Source organism: Nematolebias whitei, chromosome 7, assembly GCF_014905685.2.
Source record: "Nematolebias whitei isolate Nwh7 chromosome 7, NemWhi1, whole genome shotgun sequence".
Classification (NCBI taxonomy): Eukaryota; Metazoa; Chordata; class Actinopteri; order Cyprinodontiformes; family Rivulidae; genus Nematolebias; species Nematolebias whitei.
Window position 1 is genome coordinate 52,012,979 of NC_056504.1, and position 20,900 is coordinate 52,033,878.

General features: G+C 43.3%; 1 protein-coding gene and 2 non-coding genes across 3 annotated transcripts in view; all 3 read left to right on the forward strand.

The window, feature by feature from the left end:
- The first annotated feature begins 653 nt into the window (after positions 1–653).
- ahcy (adenosylhomocysteinase) overlaps positions 654–20,900 on the forward strand; it is a 21,659-nt gene continuing 1,412 nt past the window's right edge. The window contains exons 1-10 of the mRNA XM_037679039.1: positions 654–753; positions 2,395–2,585; positions 4,013–4,088; positions 4,590–4,742; positions 6,336–6,448; positions 7,117–7,324; positions 7,619–7,706; positions 7,794–7,911; positions 10,703–10,825; positions 10,992–11,063. Of these exons, the coding sequence (XP_037534967.1) occupies positions 726–753; positions 2,395–2,585; positions 4,013–4,088; positions 4,590–4,742; positions 6,336–6,448; positions 7,117–7,324; positions 7,619–7,706; positions 7,794–7,911; positions 10,703–10,825; positions 10,992–11,063 (1,170 nt within the window). The 5' untranslated portion in view covers positions 654–725. The remainder of the gene's footprint in view (positions 754–2,394; positions 2,586–4,012; positions 4,089–4,589; positions 4,743–6,335; positions 6,449–7,116; positions 7,325–7,618; positions 7,707–7,793; positions 7,912–10,702; positions 10,826–10,991; positions 11,064–20,900) is intronic.
- On the forward strand, positions 5,645–5,772 carry LOC119412916. The gene has a single exon (XR_005186943.1). It is a non-coding gene; the product is annotated as a small nucleolar RNA SNORA17 (small nucleolar RNA).
- On the forward strand, positions 9,401–9,530 carry LOC119412915. Its single transcript, XR_005186942.1, has one exon. It is a non-coding gene; the product is annotated as a small nucleolar RNA SNORA17 (small nucleolar RNA).

The following is a 20,900-nucleotide window of genomic DNA, read 5'->3' on the forward strand; positions in this document are numbered from 1 at the left end:
GATTTAACCAAGAATGATGACAACATGGACAACAGCAACAACAATAAACAGTTATAAAAAGTCATACAATTGTTTTGAACAAATAGGATGGCTAAAAAAAGAAAAGTAACAAAAAACATCTAGATTCTAAGGCGAATGTAGAAACTAAAAACAGGAACATGTCTGCATTGGTCCCTGCCAGGAGTCCAACAGATTTTTAAAGACACTTAGAGAGGTCAAAGGTCATGAGCTTCAGATCTTTTTACAAGATATTCCAGGAAACAGGAGCGGAGGAGGAGAAGGCCCTTTTGTCTAGTTCAGTCCTCACTGAGGGAACAATGCATAGGTTGACTGAAAACATATATACATATATATTTTATATATATATTTTTATATATATTTATATATTTGAGCTCTCATATTTGAGGCGGTCAGTGCTGTATCTAGCTTTTATATATCTATGGACCCTCTGGACTGGCACGTCGATTCGTAACTCAAGCAATGATTGGCTAGTTACTTGGAGCATTGTCCAATCACATCGTCGCTTTGGGGCGGGAACTGCAGTAACAGCCACTAGAAATCAAGAATGAAATGGCGTCGTACCGCCCCCCTCGTGGAACTGGTTTGAATGGAGCTTCGAGGATAAAAAGGAGCCGTCATGTTTCAGTTCCTCCCTCTCCGCCTCTGTCCGTCGGCCAGGCAGCAGCCTCAGTCACGCTCCCCGGAACCAAACATCAAAAACAACAATGTCTGAGAAACTTCCCTACAAAGTTGGTTCGTGGCTGTCTTTCATATTGCGCCATTCAGAAACGTTTTTTTTGTTTGTTTTGCGTTGGTCTGCTAGCAGTTTGGTGTGCAGCTGTTAGCACACGCTCTCGCGCAGCAGGCGGAATTAGCCTGAAGCTAACTAAGTATTGTACACCTCAGCCCGACTGGGTGTGCTTTAATATGAAATTAATTGTCAGGCTGCGTTGTTGCTCACTTAAACTTGCTACTACTAGCATGTGCGCTGCATATAATTTAGTTGCGGCTTCTCAGCAGCTTCATTTGATGCTCGCCGCTCACTTAAGCTGTTATTCGTATCTTTTGCTGTTTTAATTTTCATAATGTAGGGACTTAATTCAGCTTCGAAAATGTAAGCCTGTATGTAAGCACCGTGCACGCGCGGAGCAGCGAGGTTTATCTACTCATTCATGCCTCTGGATAACGTAGTTTTCTAGTGAAGCAGCCTCTCTGGTCGAGCTCTGTTTATAAACTCAACTTCCCATGATGCCTCGCGCCGCCCGGGGCGTCCATCTGAGTGACAGGCGCAGGAGGCTGCACGAGGCGTTTCTGAGCCCAGTGCTTAGATTTTAAAGTTGTGTCCAGTTTCTCTCTCGAGACGTCACATGTGCTAAATTATGCGTTAATATCCGATAAATTCAAAAACGTTCAAGACAAAAACAACTCATTTGTTGATCCCACAAAAGGAAAAACAAAATGTGTATAATATGTATATAATTTTTAGGAACACCTGTTTTTGTGTAGGTATTTAGCTGAAGGAGGTGAAGCATGCGCTGCTTGACAGATTAAAGTGGACAAAGTCCAAGGACTGTGCAGTCAGGGGTCAAGAGTTTAACTCAGAATGTTCTTTAAGTTTTAACATGTTTTTTTGCAATCTCACTTATTCAAAACAAGTCGATCAGTGCAGTTTCTTTAGCTGCTTACTGATATTTTATACGTGTAATGAGTAAATTGTGAACAGTAAAAAAAAAAAAAAAGCAACAACTAATTGTGTTCTACTCAAAGTTGAAAGCCAAAAATAAAAAACATTTTCTGCTAAAAATAAAATCTATGATCGGAGAAAACATGTTTTTTTGTTTCAGATAAGTATCTCACATTATATTAAGGAGTAGTAACTGTGCGCTTGTGACTTGCATGTGAGTTTCTTTGTCGTACACATCACGTGTGGTACATGTGGTGGAATGAAACCGTACACAGGGTCCCAGTTACATCCGACAAAAGGATCAAGTGTAAAAGAAAATGTAAGCGCTAAGGTATGACCCAATAAAACCATTAAACTAGTAATACGCTAAGCACTAGTACAACAACAATGTTGAACACGAGTCTGTGTGGACTGTGGAAGTAATGTTGGGTCTTGTTGGTTTAAAACTTTTATGAACCGTACGAAAGACGCATGGAGGAAAACTGCAGCAGCTGCTGTAAAACTGAAAAGACTCCTTGTGTAGGTTTATCTCTGACGGTGCAACCTGCTGTCACAGCTGTGCGTGACATAACTTTCCCACTGCAACATGGCTGGAAAGGGGAGAGTTTTCATGTTTTGCATCTTCTCACAGTACCTGAAATGTAGAGGTTTGGAGAAGAATCCTGGTTGTTTTTGAGCTTCTTGTCCATCATCTCTCCTTGTTCTTGTAGCCGACATCAGCCTGGCTGAATGGGGACGAAAGGCCATCGACATAGCCGAGAACGAAATGCCTGGCCTCATGAAGATGAGGGAGGTGTACGGCCAGTCCAAGCCTCTGAAGGGAGCCCGCATCGCTGGTTGCCTGCACATGACCCTGCAGACCGCCGTGCTCATCGAAACCCTCAAAGCCCTCGGAGCAGAGGTGACACCCTACCCCTTGTTTCAACTGATTTGGGTCAAATGTTTTGTTAAGTCGTGTGCAGAGAATATAAATGTTAACGAACTAAGGGAGATGCAGACTCGTTCAGTTGCTAATTAGTGGAAATCTATTTATTGTGGAGGGACGTGTGTTTTATACAGTTGGAGTCGATTTTTCTCTGGGATTAAAATTATTTCAAATTGTGACTGAACGTCACTGTTTGTTTCTGAGGAATGTGTTTATAGAAGTTCCCATTTGTTAGAGATGCATTGTGTCAGTAAATGTAGCAACAAGTTGTTTTTGTCAAAGTTTGGTTCTAGGTGTCCTGCTTTCTTTTCTCATCGTCTGCCTCGCTCCAAGGTGCTGGGGGGGGCATATCTATTGATCATTGTATTGACACGAGCCGAGTGTTTTCACGTTTCTCAAGGTCAACCTGTTTTTTTATCGTGCCGGTTTGATCCATCAGACTAGGACTGGTCTGATCCTGCAGAGACCTGCACTCTGAACCAACGGCAGCCGGATTTGTCACTTCCCCTTCGGCTGTTTTGACTTTCTGCTTTTTGTTCAGGCTGAAATGTGTTTTGGCCCGACTGACTGAATTACTCTGGTTATTGAGAGGAAATGGATGAGCACCATCAGATGCTCCTTCTGAAATGCACTAAACCTGCAGCAACCATGGTAGTATTGGTGGCGTTTATAGAAGCCTCTTCTTACTGTCGTCTACAATCATTTCAAGCTAAATACAATTTTAAAGCATTTTGTAAAATGCAGCACTGAGACTCGACATGCAGCGCATCAGGAGCCACTGGTCCACCTCCCACAGTCAAGAATCTACTTTGATATATTTAACCTTTTTTCTTAGATGTATTCTAATTTAGCTTAGATTTTTACTTGTTTTCAGCTGTTTGTCACTTTATTAACATTTTAGGTTTTAAGTTCTACGTTACTGGAGAAACTCATCAGAAGCCTGGTCAACTTTTAGGGCCAAATAATCCCTTAAAGTTGATAAACCAAAGTTAATTTAACCAAAACTGCTGGAGTTTTTACTCCTTTTATTTTATTTTTTCTGATGTCTTTCCATCCATCCATCCATCCATGGCCTTCACCCACTTCCCTTCGGTTCACAGGAGTCACTGGTGCTCATGTCCAGCGGTCACTGCAAGAGGCAGGGGACACCTGGACATGTCTCCAGTCCGTCACGGGGACACTTGGAGACTTTTCAGAGTCACCGGTCGTCTAACGTGCATGTTTTTGGTCTGTGGGAGGAAACGAGTTCACGGAGAAAACCCACGCAGCACGGCGAGAACACGCAGACTCCACCCAGCCAGGATTTGAACAGGCGACCTGCTCGCTGACGGGCAGCAGCTCTACAAACTGCTCCACCATGTTGCCTTCACTCTTTTTTAATTTAAATTTCTTTTGTTTTTCAGGTTCAGTGGTCAAGCTGTAACATTTTCTCCACTCAGGATCACGCCGCTGCTGCCATTGCCAAATCTGGCGTTCCAGGTAACTCTCCTGCACGACGTGCCTGCTGTAGGATGGTAATGTTTAACCACCGTGGGATTATCTTTCAGTGCAGAGCGCGGTGGTGCAGTTCTAAAACACACATTGATGCGTCTCAGTGATCAGCAGTTGTGAAGTTTGAATAAATCAGGTGGCAGCTGTCGGCTCCTGTTCATCAGACAGAATTACTGATGACGGTGGAACGTGTCGAAACATTAATTACAGGACCACAGATTAGCATACATTGAAAACGCCATGCTAACTGTAATAGAAGACTGAAGACGGTCATGATTATAGGTTTTACAGGTGTGATGGTTTTAGGGCTCTGCAAAAAGACTGCAACACGTTTCTACTACAGGAATAGTTAACAATAAGTGGACTCTGCTAATGTAGCAGCACAGATCTGTGTTAGCAAAATAATTTATTTCCATTTGTGAACGAGTTCAGAATCATCCAGGCAGACTGTTCTGGGAGGAAGACCATAAGAGACTGTATTTGTTGTAGTGTACGCGTGGAAGGGTGAGACGGACGAGGAGTATGTGTGGTGCATCGAACAGACTCTGTACTTCAAAGATGGTGAGCCCCTCAACATGATCCTGGATGATGGAGGAGACCTCACCAACCTGGTCCACCAGAAGCACCCCAAACTGCTCGCAGGTTAGTCTTCGAGCAGCACTGCTTGGATTGAGGCCGGTTCATCTTGCAAGGCCTTAGTGACCGAGTCACAGAAGCTGTTTCTAATCTGATGTAGACGTGGTTGTGACATGTTCTGCAGGCAACACAATTGTTTATTTGCATAAATCATATTTACTGATTAACTGTTGTCACCTACTCCTGGACTCTGCAAATAACTCGACACCTCGTCCAGTCCTGTTGGGAAACGTGTGTGGGAACTGTCAACCCTTGATTAACCGTAGTGAATCTAAACTTCAAACTCTGCAGGCTTCCTTAGATCCGTAGTTTTTACTAATTGTTTTTATGTTTGAATGTTTCTGTACAGTGCCCTGAGACGACGCATGTTGGGACTTGGCGCTGTCTCTTTAAATGTTTGACTTCCAGTCTCTGTTAGTTTAAAGGACAAAGGTCCTTTTCACTCAGGACTAGTCTTAAAGTGGGAAAGTTGATCTTTTTTTGGGAAGAAAATACATTTATTCCATAAATTACTAGCTTTTTTCTTTTCTTATTAGACAACTCGGCTTCATATTCTCTTGTATTTTTACTTGTTAAAATATTAAAACCAACTTTTCTCTCTTTAACTTGGAATCTTTTGAAAAATTGTACAAATTCCCACGTTAAAAACGTCACAGTTTGAATCACTAGTTTAATTTTTGTTTACATCCGTCCTCTGGGGCTGCGGTAGCTCGGTGCCACGATCTTGCAATCCTGAGGTTGTGGGTTCAAGCCCAGGTTGCATCAGGAAGGGCGTCCCCTGTAAAAATAGTTTCCAAGTCCTTCATGCGAGTGTGCTCGTGCCAACCACGTGCACAGACACCAAGGTGGTGCTGTCCCCTGCAGAGGGGAGCAGCTGAAATCATCACATTCAGCAGGTGATCGGGTTGAATGCCCCTCGAGGCGTTGCAGCTCAGCAGAGTGGCGCTGCGTCATGAGGAGGCGGAGAGCATCAGGTGGGGGTCTGCACCGACGCTCTACAACTCGGAGGACTCGAGTCGGTCTCGCCACCAGCAGGCGTGTTCATGAAGTTTGCTCCTTTCACTCCTGCAAAAGACCTGCACCAAAACATTTCCATGAGAATATTGAAGTGACCGGTTAGGAAGACGTTCTATGTTGACTTTTATTTTGCCTTCATACATCTCCTCCTACATGTCTCTGCGTGAGTGCAGCTACAGCGTGCGCTCTCAGGACATCATTACCTGCAGTGTTCCCTCAGTGAGGACTGAACTAGACTAAAGGACCTTCTCCTACTCCGCTCCTGTTTCCTGGAACATCTTGTAAAAAGACCTGAAGCTCTTGACCTTTGACCTCTCTAAGTGATTTTAAGAATCTGATGAGTTCATGGAGAAACAACACAAGACGTGTTCCTGTTTTTAGTTTTCTACACCGCCTTATAATCTATGGTTTTATTTCATTTTTTAAATAGTTTTATTTTCACTTGTTCTCAGTTTGTACAGAATCAGAATCCTTTGATCATCTGTCGTCATCTTTCTTTGTTAAATCAGGTCTCTGTTGTAGACGAGTCCCTGAGGCTCAATGGGATGATCCTGTAGAAATAAAGGTTGAATGAAATTTCAGGTATTCGTGGCGTGTCGGAGGAAACCACGACAGGTGTTCACAACCTGTACAAGATGCTGAAGAAGGGCGAGCTGAAGATCCCTGCCATCAACGTGAACGACTCCGTCACCAAGGTAACTCCTCTCAGGGTTGCACTTTGTCCTGTGAACCAGCTGAAGGTGAAAAGAAATAAGAATATAAATGAAACCATGGGACTTGAAAGTTGAACATTTTTATGGATCTAGTTTAATAATTTGGTTTTAGTTTATCATTTATTGACAGTAACTTGTTGACTTGAAACACATTTTGTTAAAGTAATTACAGAATTGCGGTTGTGAAACTAGAAATATCCTGAGTGCTGCTCAATAATCCAGGTAGAAAAACGTCAGGTCCTCTGGGTGGGCCCTGACCCGTCCAGAGGACCTGACGTAACTTTGTTAAACCAGAAACATCATCTCTGAAAATGCAAGCATGCTGAACGACATGGCTGAAAATCTTTAAAAGCTGAAGCTAAATATTGTTTAAAAAGCAGAACATTAACTAAAAGCAGCAAAAGGCTAGCGGCGCATCCAGAATTGAGGTAAAGTGGAAAAATGTTTAGAAATCTTTCAGAGGTACAGAAACCCAGTCGCAGCACCTCGTCATGAATGATGCATGAACGCTAAAACAGACGTTTGCATAAACAGGTTTACTTTATTTTTCCTGGACCCTTTTTGTTGTTTCAAACAGTTGAACGCTGACTCAGCACTGACACCAGCCTAATCCGTCGCCTCCTCGTGGTTTCTCTTTGTGTCGCATGCAGAGTAAGTTCGACAACCTGTACGGCTGCAGGGAGAGTCTGATCGACGGCATCAAGCGAGCCACCGATGTGATGATCGCTGGGAAAGTGGCCGTGGTGGCCGGTTACGGTGACGTGGGTAAAGGCTGCGTCCAGGCTCTGCGGGCGTTCGGAGCTCGGGTCATTGTGACGGAGATCGACCCCATCAACGCCCTGCAGGCTGCCATGGAGGGTCAGTGTGGGTTTGAACTACCGTTGAAGGCTCTTTCCACAACAGCTCTCTGCCACGTGGAAACGAGTCCGATGTGGCCTCGAGTCGAGACGCGTAAAGTTTCACATCTTTTAACAAATGAACACTCGGAGTAGTTGCTGAATAAAACTGCATCAGCTGCACTACAGATAAAACTCTTGAATATAGTTTATCAGTGGAACTTCTAAATCCACACTCTTTTTTTTTTTTTTTTTTTTTTTTTTTTTAGCCATGGCAGCTCGGTCTGTAACTCGTCCATATTGTTTTGCTCCTCAGGATATGAAGTTACCACCATGGATGAGGCCAGTAAGGAAGGAAACATCTTCGTCACCACCACCGGCTGTGAAGACATCATCCTGGGACAGTAAGTTGGACCAAGCAGGCGTTCAGCTGAATGTTGGTAAAAGATCCTATGAAGTGATGTTCCCCTCATGGACTGCTTATTACTCAGCCACTTTGAGAACATGAAGGATGATGCCATCGTTTGCAACATCGGACACTTTGACTGTGAGATCGACATGAGCTGGCTCAACAAGAACGCTGCAGAGAGGATCAACGTTAAACCTCAGGTGAGAGCAAAACTGGATTTACACAAAGATCACGCATGCTTCTAATTGGAGCCCGACCGATAAAGCACGCAAGACCGGGCCTTGCACGCTTCAACGGGTTAGCAGCTCGTATGATCCTCCGGTGACCAGCAGAGCTCGGAGCCTGGTGGGGCTCTGGTGGAGAGGATGGGGGGAGTCGAGGACCGGCAGAGCTCCATCCAGCTCACTCTGAATTTTGTTGTCGGCCACAAAGCACTACAAACTCCTGCACTTCATCGTTAGACCACGGTGTTGTCATTATTTTAAAATCTTTACGAAACTTTCACAACAACTCGATGAGCGACTAGACCCATTTTAAACAACCAGTGACTCCGCCCCCTGACCAATCAGTGGCTGACGGTGTTCTGACGTCACGTTTTAGTGCCAGTTCGGCTCGCTTGGAACTCCAGAAGAAAAGACTGGTTCCACGAACTGTTGCTAATGGAGAAGAGGCATTAGAAGTATTTATACTGGTGCGTAATGGGACCATTATCACTGATACTGATGGGTCCCCAAATGCCGATCAGCCTAAAATATTGGCCCCATCGATACATGTTGGGCTTTAGTTATCAAGTCACGGTTCTTTGACATTCGCACCAATGTGGTACATGTGGTGGAACAAAATTATGTTCACAGGGTCCCAGTTACATCCAACAAAAGTATAAATTGTAAAGAAAAACTGTGAGATCTAAGAAACGTCAACTAAAAATACACTGAGCACCAGTAACATCAGAACAAGACTTCGAACAGCAGCACGAACATGAGTCTGTGTGAGCAGATGAGCACGAATGAACACGGCAGCAAAGATCAGCAGCATGAGATCAGCAGCACATATCAACGGTGATATTCAAAGATTCAACTTGTCTGCTGATTCCTTAGATGGAGAACTTTACTAATTAGCTTTTATGTGAATGTTTCTGTAAAGGCCCTGAGACAACTTTGTTGTGATTTGGAGCTTTATAAATAAACTGAATAGAATTAAAGTGTCATCACAGTGACTCTCCTGGTTAGAGATTCATGAGTCTAACAGCCTCAGGGTAGAAGCTGTTCCTCAGTCTAGTGGTTCTACATTTAATGCTCCTCAACCTCCTTCCTGAGGGGAGGGGGGCAAAAAGTGTGTGTGCTGGGTGAGTGTGGTCCTTCATGATGCAGGTGGCCCTCTTCCTGCATCCGGAGGTGTAGATGTCTGTGATGGTGGGGAGGCTGACTCCAACATCTTCTGTGCAGCCTTCACCACCATAGGTGTGTTTGTTCCGTCTGAAGTCCACGATCATCTCCTTCGTCTTCATCACATTGATGTGAAGGTTGTTCTTCGTGCACCAGCTCTCCAGGTGTTAAAGTGAACCGTTGGATTCTTCCTTTGTAGTCTTTTGTGTTTATGTACCTCATTGATGATGTCAAGTTGAGCTTTGCAAGGTTTTGTTAAAGGATATAAAATACTTTTCCAATGATTGGATGTTGAAGTCGTTTGAATGCCCCTTGAGGCGTTGCAGCTCAGCTGTGTGTTGACGCTGCGTCATGAGGGGGCAGAGAGCATCAGGCGGGGGTCTGCACCGACGCTCTACAACTCGGAGGAGTCGACTCGACTCGTCGCCTACACTCGGCTTAACAACCTTGTGTTTTGAAATTAAATCAAAGTCTGACGACTGTCCACTGTGAAAATAAGATTCATGGTTCTTTGCATAATCATGAGGTGGAATGACATGGTGTACTCAAGGTTCCAGTTGCACTCAAATATAGCAAAAATATAAACTTAAAAAAACCTGTACACGAGGATCTGATGTATACACTAAACACCGATATGATATAAAAGTGTATTAAGCAGCAGCCTGAACATGAGTGTGTTGTGAGCAGATGTGTATGAATATAGCAGCTTAAAGGCATGAGATCAGCAGCATGGATAATCAGCAGCACAGATAGTCGCATATCACCAGTTAACGTCATCAGTGAGTTTTCTGGTTAGAGATTTATGAGTCGAAGCTTCGTTCGTTGTAACTCTCAACCTTTATTTCTGCAGGTTAGTCCCATTGAGCCTCGGTCTCATTCACAAGAGAGACCAGATTTTAACAGAGTGACAACAGTGAACAGTCAAATGATGCGTGGAAATAATTATTTTTTTTTAACAAGTGAACATAAAATGATGATTAAAAGAAATGCAACAAAACAAAAACAGCTAGATTTTATAAGGTGATGTAGAAAACTAAGAACAGGAACATCTGCATTGGTTGTTCTCGGGAACTGAACAGATGTTTGAAACCACTTGGAGAGGTCAAAGGTCGAGAGCTTCAGATCTTGTTACAAGATGTTCCAGGAAACGGGAGCGGAGTAGGAGAAGGTCCTTTTGTCTAGTTCAGTCCTCACTGAGGGAACACTGCAGGTAATGATGTCCTGAGAGCGCACGCTGTAGCTGCACTCACACAGAGACATGTAGGAGGAGATGTATGAAGGCAGCAGACCAGGAAGTGATTTAATGATGAACATCGGCTAAGACTTCATCAAAATTCAGAACATGAATTATCCTAAGTTGCCAAAACATGAGCTGGAAACTAAAAGTAGCAAGAAGTTTGCTGAACCCGACAGTTGTAGCTTTATGTAGGAACAGTAACCATCAGCTGAAAGTTGGCTGATCTGGCTGAAAATAAATGGTTGGTGAAAAGCTAAAGTAGAAGAAGTCAAAAATACCTGCTTCAGAGTTGTAGTTATATTTGACTGAGCTCGGAGCGATCTTGTTGTGGCTGCTCCGGGTCTGCTCATCCTCTTCCTCGTCTATCAGGTGGATCGCTATCGTCTGAAGAACGGGCGTCACGTCATCGTCCTGGCAGAAGGCAGGCTGGTCAACCTCGGCTGTGCCATGGGACACCCGTCGTTTGTCATGAGCAACTCTTTCACCAACCAGGTACCACCGGCCCCAGTGGCTTCCAGTAGAACTCGGAGCAGGAGGAATGGTGCACTCGCATCATGAAGTTATTTCCTGTGCTGAGGCTTTAGCAGTTTTTGCTTTGAGATGATGAAAGAACGCTGCTGGATTAAGCTGCTGGAATAATTTGGGTCTTGTCCTGTAGGTGCTGGCCCAGATTGAGTTGTGGACGAACACGGCAAAGTACCCGCTGGGAGTCTACTTCTTGCCAAAGAAGGTCAGGAACCAACCACTCATTAGAAAAACATATTTAACGTAATTTAAAGTTTGGATCTCCTGGATTGGGACAGAAATTAGCTGTACTTTTAAACCTTAAGGTTTTTTTTTTTTTTTACAGTAGAACAAAAGGTGATTGCAGTCTTGAACCAAAAGATTATTTTAATACACATTTTTAAAAATATTTAATATATTACATCTTACCTATAGTATGTAAAATATTGAAATTCTTTTTTCACACAGCAAAATTATTCTTTCTGTACGACATTTTTCATGAAAATATCAGCGATTCAGTAAATACAATAATTTTAGATTTCAGAACAGACAAGAAAAGGGTCCTTACCTTGCAGGAGTTTCAGGAACTGAGACGTTTATTTTCTAAACACAACGTCCCAGTGACTTTTAAACCCCAAAACACATTAAAGACTGGTTCATCCCAAAGATCCAGTCCCCCGGCACAAACAGAGTAATGTTGTGTATGCTGTTCAGTGTCAGGAGGGTGATCAGTCTTACATCGGGGAAACTAAACAGCCACTGGCCAAAAGGATGGACCAGCACAGAAGATCAACATCATCAGGCCAGGACTCTGAGGTCTACACTCATCTCCAGGCCAGCGGTCACTCTTTCAGGGATGAAGATGTTCACATCCTGGACAGAGAGGAACGATGGTTTGAGAGAGGAGTAAAGGAGGCCCATCCATCCATCCATCATCTTTACCCGTTTATTCCATTTTGGGTCACGGGGGTCGCTGGTGCCCATGTCCAGCAATCACTGTGCGAGGGGCGGGGGACACCCTGGACAGGTCGCAAGTCCATCACAGGGACACATAGAGACAAACGAGACAAACAACCATTCACTCTCTCTCTCTCACCTAGGGACAATTTAGAGTTACCAATCAGCCTAACATGCATGTTTTTGGTCTGTGGGAGGAAACTGGAGTACCCGGAGAAAACCCACGCATGCACGGAGAGAACATGCAAACCACCCAGAAAGGCCCCTGGACCGGGGTTTGAACCAGGGACCTGCTCGCTGAGAGGCAGCAGCTCTACCAGTTGCGCCACCGTGCTGCCCGTAAAGGAGGCCATCTTTGTGAAAAGAAATCGTCCATCATTAAACAGGGGCGGAGCCTCCGGGTTCAACTGTCCATCATTAAACAGGGGCGGAGCCTCCGGGTTCAACTGTCCATCATTAAACAGGGGCGGAGCCTCCGGGTTCAACTGTCCCCCTCTTACAATGCTGTGATTGCTAGTATCGTGGTTCTTTGTCATTCACATCACATGTGGAATGAAATTCTGTACAAAGGGTCCTAGTTGCATCCAACAATAGCAAAAATATAAATTGTAAAAGAAACTGTAATAAGAATTTAACCAAACCAAACCAACTTTATTTATAGAGCACTTTATGCACCCAACAGGACCAAAGTGCTTTACACAATTATATAATACAATACAATGATAAAATGGAAGGGTAAAATTTAAAACAGGAATAAAATAATAAAATAAAATACAAACACAATAAAACAAGGTAAAACATCTCAGATTGTGCTAAAAGGCCAAAGAAAAAAGATGAGTTTTAAGAAGGGACTTAAAAACCTCAATTGAAGAGGCCTGTCTTATGTTCAATGGAAGGTCATTCCAGAGCCTGGGAGCTATCACAGAAAAAGCTCGGTCCCCTCTAAGCTTACGCTTTGTCTTCGGGACCTTCAGAAACAACTGGTCAGCTGACCTGAGTGAACGAGAGGGTGTGTAAGAATGTAGCAGCTCAGACAGGTATGGAGGGGCATGGCCATTTAAAGCTTTAAAAACAAATAAAAGTATTTTAAAATGAATCCGGTAATGCACCGGCAACCAATGTAAAGAGGCCAAAACAGGAGAAATACTGTCAAATTTCCGTGTACCTGTTAAAAGTCGTGCAGCTGCATTCTGAACCCTCTGAAGCTGGGAAATACATGAATCACTAATACCTATGTAAAGTGCATTGCAGTAATCTAGCCGTGTGGTCACAAATGCATGGATTGCTGTTTCAAAATGCTGTCTGGGAAGAATTGGTTTTACTTTAGCCAGCTGCCTCAAATGAAAAAAGCCTGACTTTACAACTGTTTTAATTTGAGACTCCATCCTAAGACCAGCATCCATCTTGACCCCTAAATTTGTAACAACTGGCCTGACATACTGAGCCAAAGAGCAATCAACAGGCAGAGAGTCTTCATTCGAGCTGCCAAAAATCACTACCTCTGTCTTGTCTTCATTTAATTTCAAGAAATTTTGGGCCATCCATGCCTTCAAATCCTCCAAACATAGAAACAGAGACCGAAGAGAAGTGGAATCTGCTTTCTTTAAAGGTAAATAAATCTGTGTGTCATCAGCATAACAATGAAAAGCAATCCCGTATTTCCTAAAAACAGAGCCAAGAGGAAGGAGATACAGTAAGAACAAAAGAGGACCCAAGACTGAGCCCTGCGGAACACCACATGATAGCGGAGCAGAGGATGATCTATTGCCATCAAGACAGACACAAAAAGTGCGTTTTGTCAAATAAGACTTAAACCAGTCTAGAGCTGTTTGACCAAGGCCCACATATTGTTCCAGACGAGCAATTAAAATCCTGTGATCAACTGTGTCAAAAGCAGCTGATAAATCCAACAACACCAAAACAACACAGTCACCAGAATCAGTTGCCCAAAATATATCGTTAAAAACTTTTAAGAGAGCTGACTCTGTGCTATGAAGTGATCTAAAACCAGATTGGAAAATCTCTAAAATATTATGTTCAATGAGATAAGACATTAGTTGCTTATAAACTACCTTCTCAAGAATTTTCGAGATGAAAGGCAATTTTGAAATTGGTCTGTAGTTCGCTAGGACAGCAGGATCCAAATTTGATTTCTTAATTAGAGGCTGGACAACTGCATGTTTCAGATTTTCAGGAACAACACCTGAGGACAAGCTACTATTAACAAGAGCAAGGATCGACAGACCTATAGTATGAAAAACCTCATTGAACAGTCGAGGTGGAATAGCATCATCTGGAGAACCAGTTGGCTTCAAGTGACTAACGACCTCCTGCAGGGATTGCAAAGTCACACATTCAAAGCTATTAAAAACAGCAGGGCAAGACACAGTATCAATAGGGTCATACACAATGGGTATGATCTGTGCCCTAATAGAAGTGACTTTCTCAACAAAAAAGTTTAAAAAGCTTTCACAAACAGCAGGGGAAGTCTCCACAAAAGCACCATGTGGGGCATTTAGAACAGAGTTAATAGTTTTAAATAAAATAGCTGGATTGCAACTGTTTGATACAATTATATTTGTCAGGTATCTTCTTTTAGCGTCTTTTACAATCCTTTGATAACAGCGCCAGCATTCCTTCAATATTTGCAGCGACACCTGCAAATTATCCTTTTGCCATTTTCGTTCAGCTTTACGACAGTTCCTCCTGGCAGCCCGAGTGTCGTCATTTAACCAGGGTTCATGTTTGGATTTTGCAAGTCTAGTTTTTAACGGTGCCACCGAATCCAGAGCTGCTTTGCTAGTAGAATAAAACCAGTTGCTGATATCCTCGGTTTTATTTCTGACAGTCTCTGGGATTGTACAGTTCTTATTAAAAACAGAAGAAAACTGAACAGCAGTAGAAGGGTTAAGAACACGACAGAACCGAACTGGTGCACATGGTTTAACCTTAGTAATAGACTGCTTTATCTCAAATAAAACAGGCATATGGTCTGAAAATAACGGGTCACCAATCACTAAATTAAAAACTGGTAGACCATAAGATAAAACCAAGTCAAGAGTGTGTCCATGCTCATGGGTAGCACCAGTTACAGACTGCACAAGATTAAAAGACTCAATAACATTAAGAAACGACTGAGCCATAGGTGAAGTAGGACAACAGATACGAATATTAAAATCACCAACCAATAAAACTCTGTCATATCGTGGCATGATATCAGCCAAGAAATCAGAAAAATCACTTATAAAATTTTTGTTATATTTAGGGGGCCGATAGACCACCGCACACAACACTGTGTGGGAGCTAAGAAGTTCAAAGAGACCAAGCTCAAAGCTACCAAAACGGACTGGATGCAACTGTTTACAAGTAAAACAGCTTTTAAAAACCGCTACTATTCCTCCTCCTCGTCCAGACATCCTTGGAAAATTGAAATAGCAGCAGTTTTGCGGCAAGAGTTCATTAAAAACGCTGGACTCACCCATACCAGTTGTCCAAGATTCCGTTATGAATAAGAAATCCAGGCTTTGAGAGGAAAAGTAATCCTTAATGGCGAAGGTTTTGTTAGCTAGCGACCTAGCATTTATCAGACCGATCCTGGCAGAGATTGGCGGATCTCCGCCACCATCTGACGTCCAAGATTCCCGGCGAAGAGGTCGCAGGTTGTGAAGATTCACCACACGTCTATAGGGCCGAGGAGTGCAGGGAAAACGGGGCTGGAACAGTCCATCATGGCCTCCATCAACAGGCACTAAACAGGTACCCACAGGATCCAACGCACGTAACGGGAAGTAGAGGCGCGGCACCCGCCCACGAACATTGAATGGGTCTGGACATCGATGCCCCAAAGCAGCCTTCAAACGCACCAACCAGCCGCTACGTTTGCCACGGCGCTTCCGTCGAAAAGGTAGAGGCCAGAAGCGACACAGGTAAGCTGGAATGCCCAGCAACAAGGGCGGGGTTTTTCCACTAGTAGGATTCCACGATAACATATTACCAGTCGAGGCTCCAATCGAAGCTCCAATGTCTAGCAATTTTTGGCGATCATAGACAATCCGAGCGTTTACACTTGCATTGAGGATAAAAATAGACAACAGAAAAAATAGTAGGAGCAGCAGACAGCGAGCCTCAAACACTGGCGCCATCTTGCTTTAAGATTAATTTAAGATATAAACTAATATGCTAAACCCTAATATTGCAAAACAATACACTGAACAAGAGCAGCATCAACATGAGTCTGTGAGTAGATGAGTACGAATGAATACAACAGCATGAAATAATCAGCAGCATGAGATCAGCAGCAGATAGTGTCAACACAGTGATTATTCTGGTTAGAGATTCATGAGTCTAACAGCCTCAGGGTAGAAGCTGTTCCTCAGTCTAGTGGTTCTACACTTAATGCTCCTCAACCTCCTTCCTGAGGGGAGGGGGGCAAAAAGTTTGTGTGCTGGGTGAGTGTGGTCCTTCATGATGCAGGTGGCCCTCTTCCTGCATCTGGAGGTGTAGATGTCTGTGATGGTGGGGAGACTGACTCCAACATCTTCTGTGCAGCCTTCACCACTCTCTGCAAAGCTTTTCTTTCTGCAGCTGTGCAGCCTCCATGCCACACGTTGATGCTGGAGCACAGGATGCTCTCCACTGCACACCTGTAGAAGGAGGTGAGGACTGAGCTTCCAGACCAGCTCGTCTCAGCCGCCTGAGGAAGTAGAGTCTCTGATGAGCTTTCTTCATCAGGCTGGTGGTGGTGTTGCTCCAGCTGAGGTTGTTGTTCAGGTGCACACCCAAGTACTTGTAGCTGGAGACCACTTCCACCGCAGATCCTCTTATGTTCAGGGGTGTAGGTGTTTTTGTTCCTTCTGAAGTCCACAATCCTCTCCTTCGTCTTCTTCACATTGATGTGAAGGTTATTCTCTCTGCACCAGCTCTCCAGGTGTTCCACCTCCTGCCTGCAGCTGGACTCATCATTGTTTGTGATGCATCCCACCACCGCTGTATCATCTGCAAACTTTACAATGTGACAGCCTGGATGGGTAGCTGCACAATCATACGTGAGCAGAGTGAACAGGAGGGGACTCAGCACACATCCCTGAGGGGAGCCAGTGCTGACGGTTATGGTGGAGGAGGAGTTGTGGATCCTCACTGACTGAGGTCTGTTTAAAGAAGTCCAGGACCTAGTTGCAAATGGAGGGACTTAGTCCTAGTGCGAGTAGTTTGTCCACCAGGAATTCAAAAAGTGTTCAATACAAAAACAACTGGACTTAATTTGTAGCAGAAAATGTTTCGCTCCTCATCCAAGGAGCTTTCTCAATTCAAAGAGCAGAGAGTGAGAGGTTTAGGTTCAGAGGCTGAGTGAGATAAGACACACACACATGTAGATTTGACAAGTCACACCTAAACACCTTAACAGTAGGTCTTTGTTCCTCTAATTCACAGACGAGGCCCCTCTGTTCCCATCAAGTGTGAAACCGGCTGGGAATCTGTTTTAAAGTTGCATTATAGGTTTTTGGAAGTGGAAATCTGAGACCTCTGTTAAGAGACGGCTTTTAACAGAGGAGGCCTCAGATTTCCACTTTCAAAAACCTATAATGCAACTTTAAAACAGATTCCCAGCCGGTTTCACACTTGATGCCCCTCCATATGCTTCGTAGGTCCTGTGAGGAGAAATGTCCCTGGATCTTCAGTGCATATGTTGCTTTGGCCCTCTTTGTACCAGCAGTCAGCTCTTTCCTTGTCCTCCCAGTTCCTGGGAGTCACCAGACCTGAAGGCAGTGTCCCTGGTTTTCAGCAGGGTATGGACCTGCATTCAGCCAGAGTTTCTGGTTTGTGTAGCACTTCAGTCCTGGTGGTGGTGACATCATCAGCGCACTTGCTGATGTATCCCAGGACAACAGATGATTTCCTCCAGATCCAGCTCTCCCTCATTTACAGCAGCCTCTGAAGATCTGCTGTTCTGTACGTGAAACGGTTCTGCAGTACAGAGTCGCTGTTGTTGTCCCACACTGTGACTGTGACCTCTCAGCCCTCTGCGAATAGCAAGCAGCCATCGGAGCGCCGACGATCGATTAGTTAGGCTGCTGGTCCTCCTTTATCACTGTATCCACTGGCTTCCACCTGATTTTAGAATAAAATTCAACATTTTATTATTCTCTTTTAAAGCTCTGTGGTCTTGCCCCACTGTATCTGACTGATCTTATTCATGAACATAGGAGAACACATCCAGTACTCTTCTTCTGTCGTTGCACCCAGACTCTGGAACCATCTACCTCAGGACGTGCGCTCCATCACTGACATGGAGCATTTTGTCTAAACTTAAAACCTTTTTATTCAGGCACGCTTTTAATACCTACAAGTTCTTTGGCAATCTTGCTAAGTTTTAATTGTTTGTTTTTAAATTTTAGCTGTCTGGTTTTTTATTCTTCTTGTTTTTAACTTCTTTATTCTTGTTTTTAACTTGTGTATTGTGTAGCACTTTGTGCACATTTTAGCTGCTGGAAAGGGCTCCATAAATAAAATGGTTTATCATGTAAACAGCTGGTCGACAAACTGGCTGATCCACTATGAGAAGGTGCCATTTACAGGTGCTGCTCATAAAATGAGAATATCATGAAAAAGTTGGTTTATTTCAGGAATTCCATTCAAAAAGTGAAACTACTTTATTATATTCATTCATTACTCACAGACTGATATAAATGTTTATTTCTTTTAATGTTGATGATTAGAACTGATAACTAATGAAAACCCCAAATTCAGTATCTCAGAAAATTAGAATATTGTGAAAAGGTTTAATACTGAACACACCTGGTGCCACAGTCTAATCAGCTGATTAACTCAAAACACCTGCAAAGACCTTTAAATGGTCTCAGTCTGGTTCTGTAGCTACACAATCATGGAGAAGACTGCTGACTGGACAGTTGTCCAAAAGACGACCATTGACACCTTGCACAAGGAGGACAAGACACAAAAGGTCATTGTTAAAGAGGCTGGCTGTTCATAGAGTTCTGTGTCCAAGCACATTAATGGAGAGGTGGAGGGAAGGAAACCATGTGGTAGAAAAACGTGCACAAGCAGTGGTATAACTGCACCTGGAGAGGATGGTGATCAAAACCCATTCCAAAATGTGGGGGAGATTCACAAAGAGTGGACTGCAGCTGGAGTCAGTGCTTCAAGAACCACCACGCACAGACGTATGCAAGACATCAGTTTCAGCGGTCGCATTCCTTGTTTCAAGCCACTCTTGAACAAGCGACAGCATCAGAAGCGTCTCACCTGGGACTGCTGCCGAGTGGTCCAAAGTTCTGTTCTCTGATGAAAGTACATTTTGCATTTCATTTGTAAATCAAGGTCCTGGAGGAAGAGGAGAGGCACAGAATCCACGTTGCTTGAGGTCCAGTGTCAAGTTTCAGCAGTCAGTGGTGGTTTTGAGGGGCCATGTCATCTGCTGGTGTTGGTCCACTGTGTTTTCTGAGGTCAAAGGTCAACGCAGCCGTCTGCCAGGAAGTTTTAGACTTCCTGCTTCCTGCTGCTGACCAACTTTATGGAGATGCACATTTCATTTTCCAACAGGACTTGGCCCCTGCACACAGTGCCAAAGATACCAGTACCTGGTTTAAGGACCATGGTGTCCCAGTTCTTAACTGTCCAGCAAACTCACCTGAACCCCATAGAAGATCTATGGAGTATTGTGAAGAGGAAGATGATGCATCAGAGCCAACAATTGAGAAGAGCTGAAGGCCACGATCAGAACAACCTGGACTCTCAGAACCTGAGCAGAGACACAGACTGATCCACTCCATGACACGATGCAGAGATCCAGAGATCCAGATACAAGGAGCAACAACTAAGTACTGATGCTGAACATGATCATACTTTATGTTCATACTTTTCATTTGGCCAACATTTCTAAAAATCTTTTTTTTTTTTTTTTTTTTTTTTTCGGTCTTAAAGTAATATTCTAATTTTCTGAGATACTGAATTTGGGGTTTTCATTAGTTGTCAGTTCTAATCATCAACATTAAAATAAATAAACATTTGAAATATATCAGTCTGTGAGTGATGAATGAATATAATAAAGAAGTTTCACTTTTTGAATGGAATTACTGAAATAAACCAACTTTTTCATGATATCCTCATTTTATGACCAGCACCTGTATAAGATTGTTTTTTGCAGCTCCTCAGACTGAAGAAGTCTTTTGGATAAAAGACGAAAGTTTTCAACAATTATGAAATTATTATTAATCTGTCCAGATGACCTGAGGTTAGGTCCTTACCTTGCTTTAACAGTTTGGACTTAAATCTCAGAACTCCCTCGTGTTAAGAACAAAGTTGACCAAATCATCTACGAGTATGAACTCGATGCTAAATGATGCAGGGCAACTTTCCGTCCATTGCACCAAACACTGATGCACCTTTTTACTGTAGTTTGTTGTCATTGTGTACCGTTCTTGTTCTCTGTGCTTATGTTGTCTGGAACAGGTCTCTCTTGTAAATGAGTCCTCGTGTCTCAATGGGACCAGCCTGTAGAATAAAGGTTGAATGAAAGAGGTCCCAGAACAGCTCGTCCCAGTTTAAGCTCATGTAATGTGGTCCAATGACCACCAGGCGGCGCTGGACCGTTTCATAACTGCCAGAACGAGCTTCACTGGTGCGGTTCTTCAATGGTGGTTTTATCTCGACATAAATATTTTCTAGGAAAAAAGCATCAATTCTAAATATTTTTTTGATAAAATTTACAAGTTTGGAGGCAGGGCCAGTAAACTTTAAGGCCAAATATTAGAACCTGACGGGAAGAATAAAATCATCTTGACTTGTTTTGGAAAAGCTTCACACTTCGAGGCGTCTGCAACAACTCCCAACAGTAAAAATAATAAAATATTGAATAATTACTGAAATATTGCATAAAACCCCCCAAACAAATGTATAAATACAGAGAAACTTCCTATGGGGGGCATAAAGAGTGGCTGGTGTTTTCTAGATGGTTTAAATGAGCTGTTCTGCGGAACATTGTTTTTTATTAATCCTCGTTTTCTGCAGAACATTGTTTTTTATTAATCCTTGTTTTCTGTGGAACATTGTTTTTTATTAATCCTCGTTTTCTGCGGAACATTGTTTT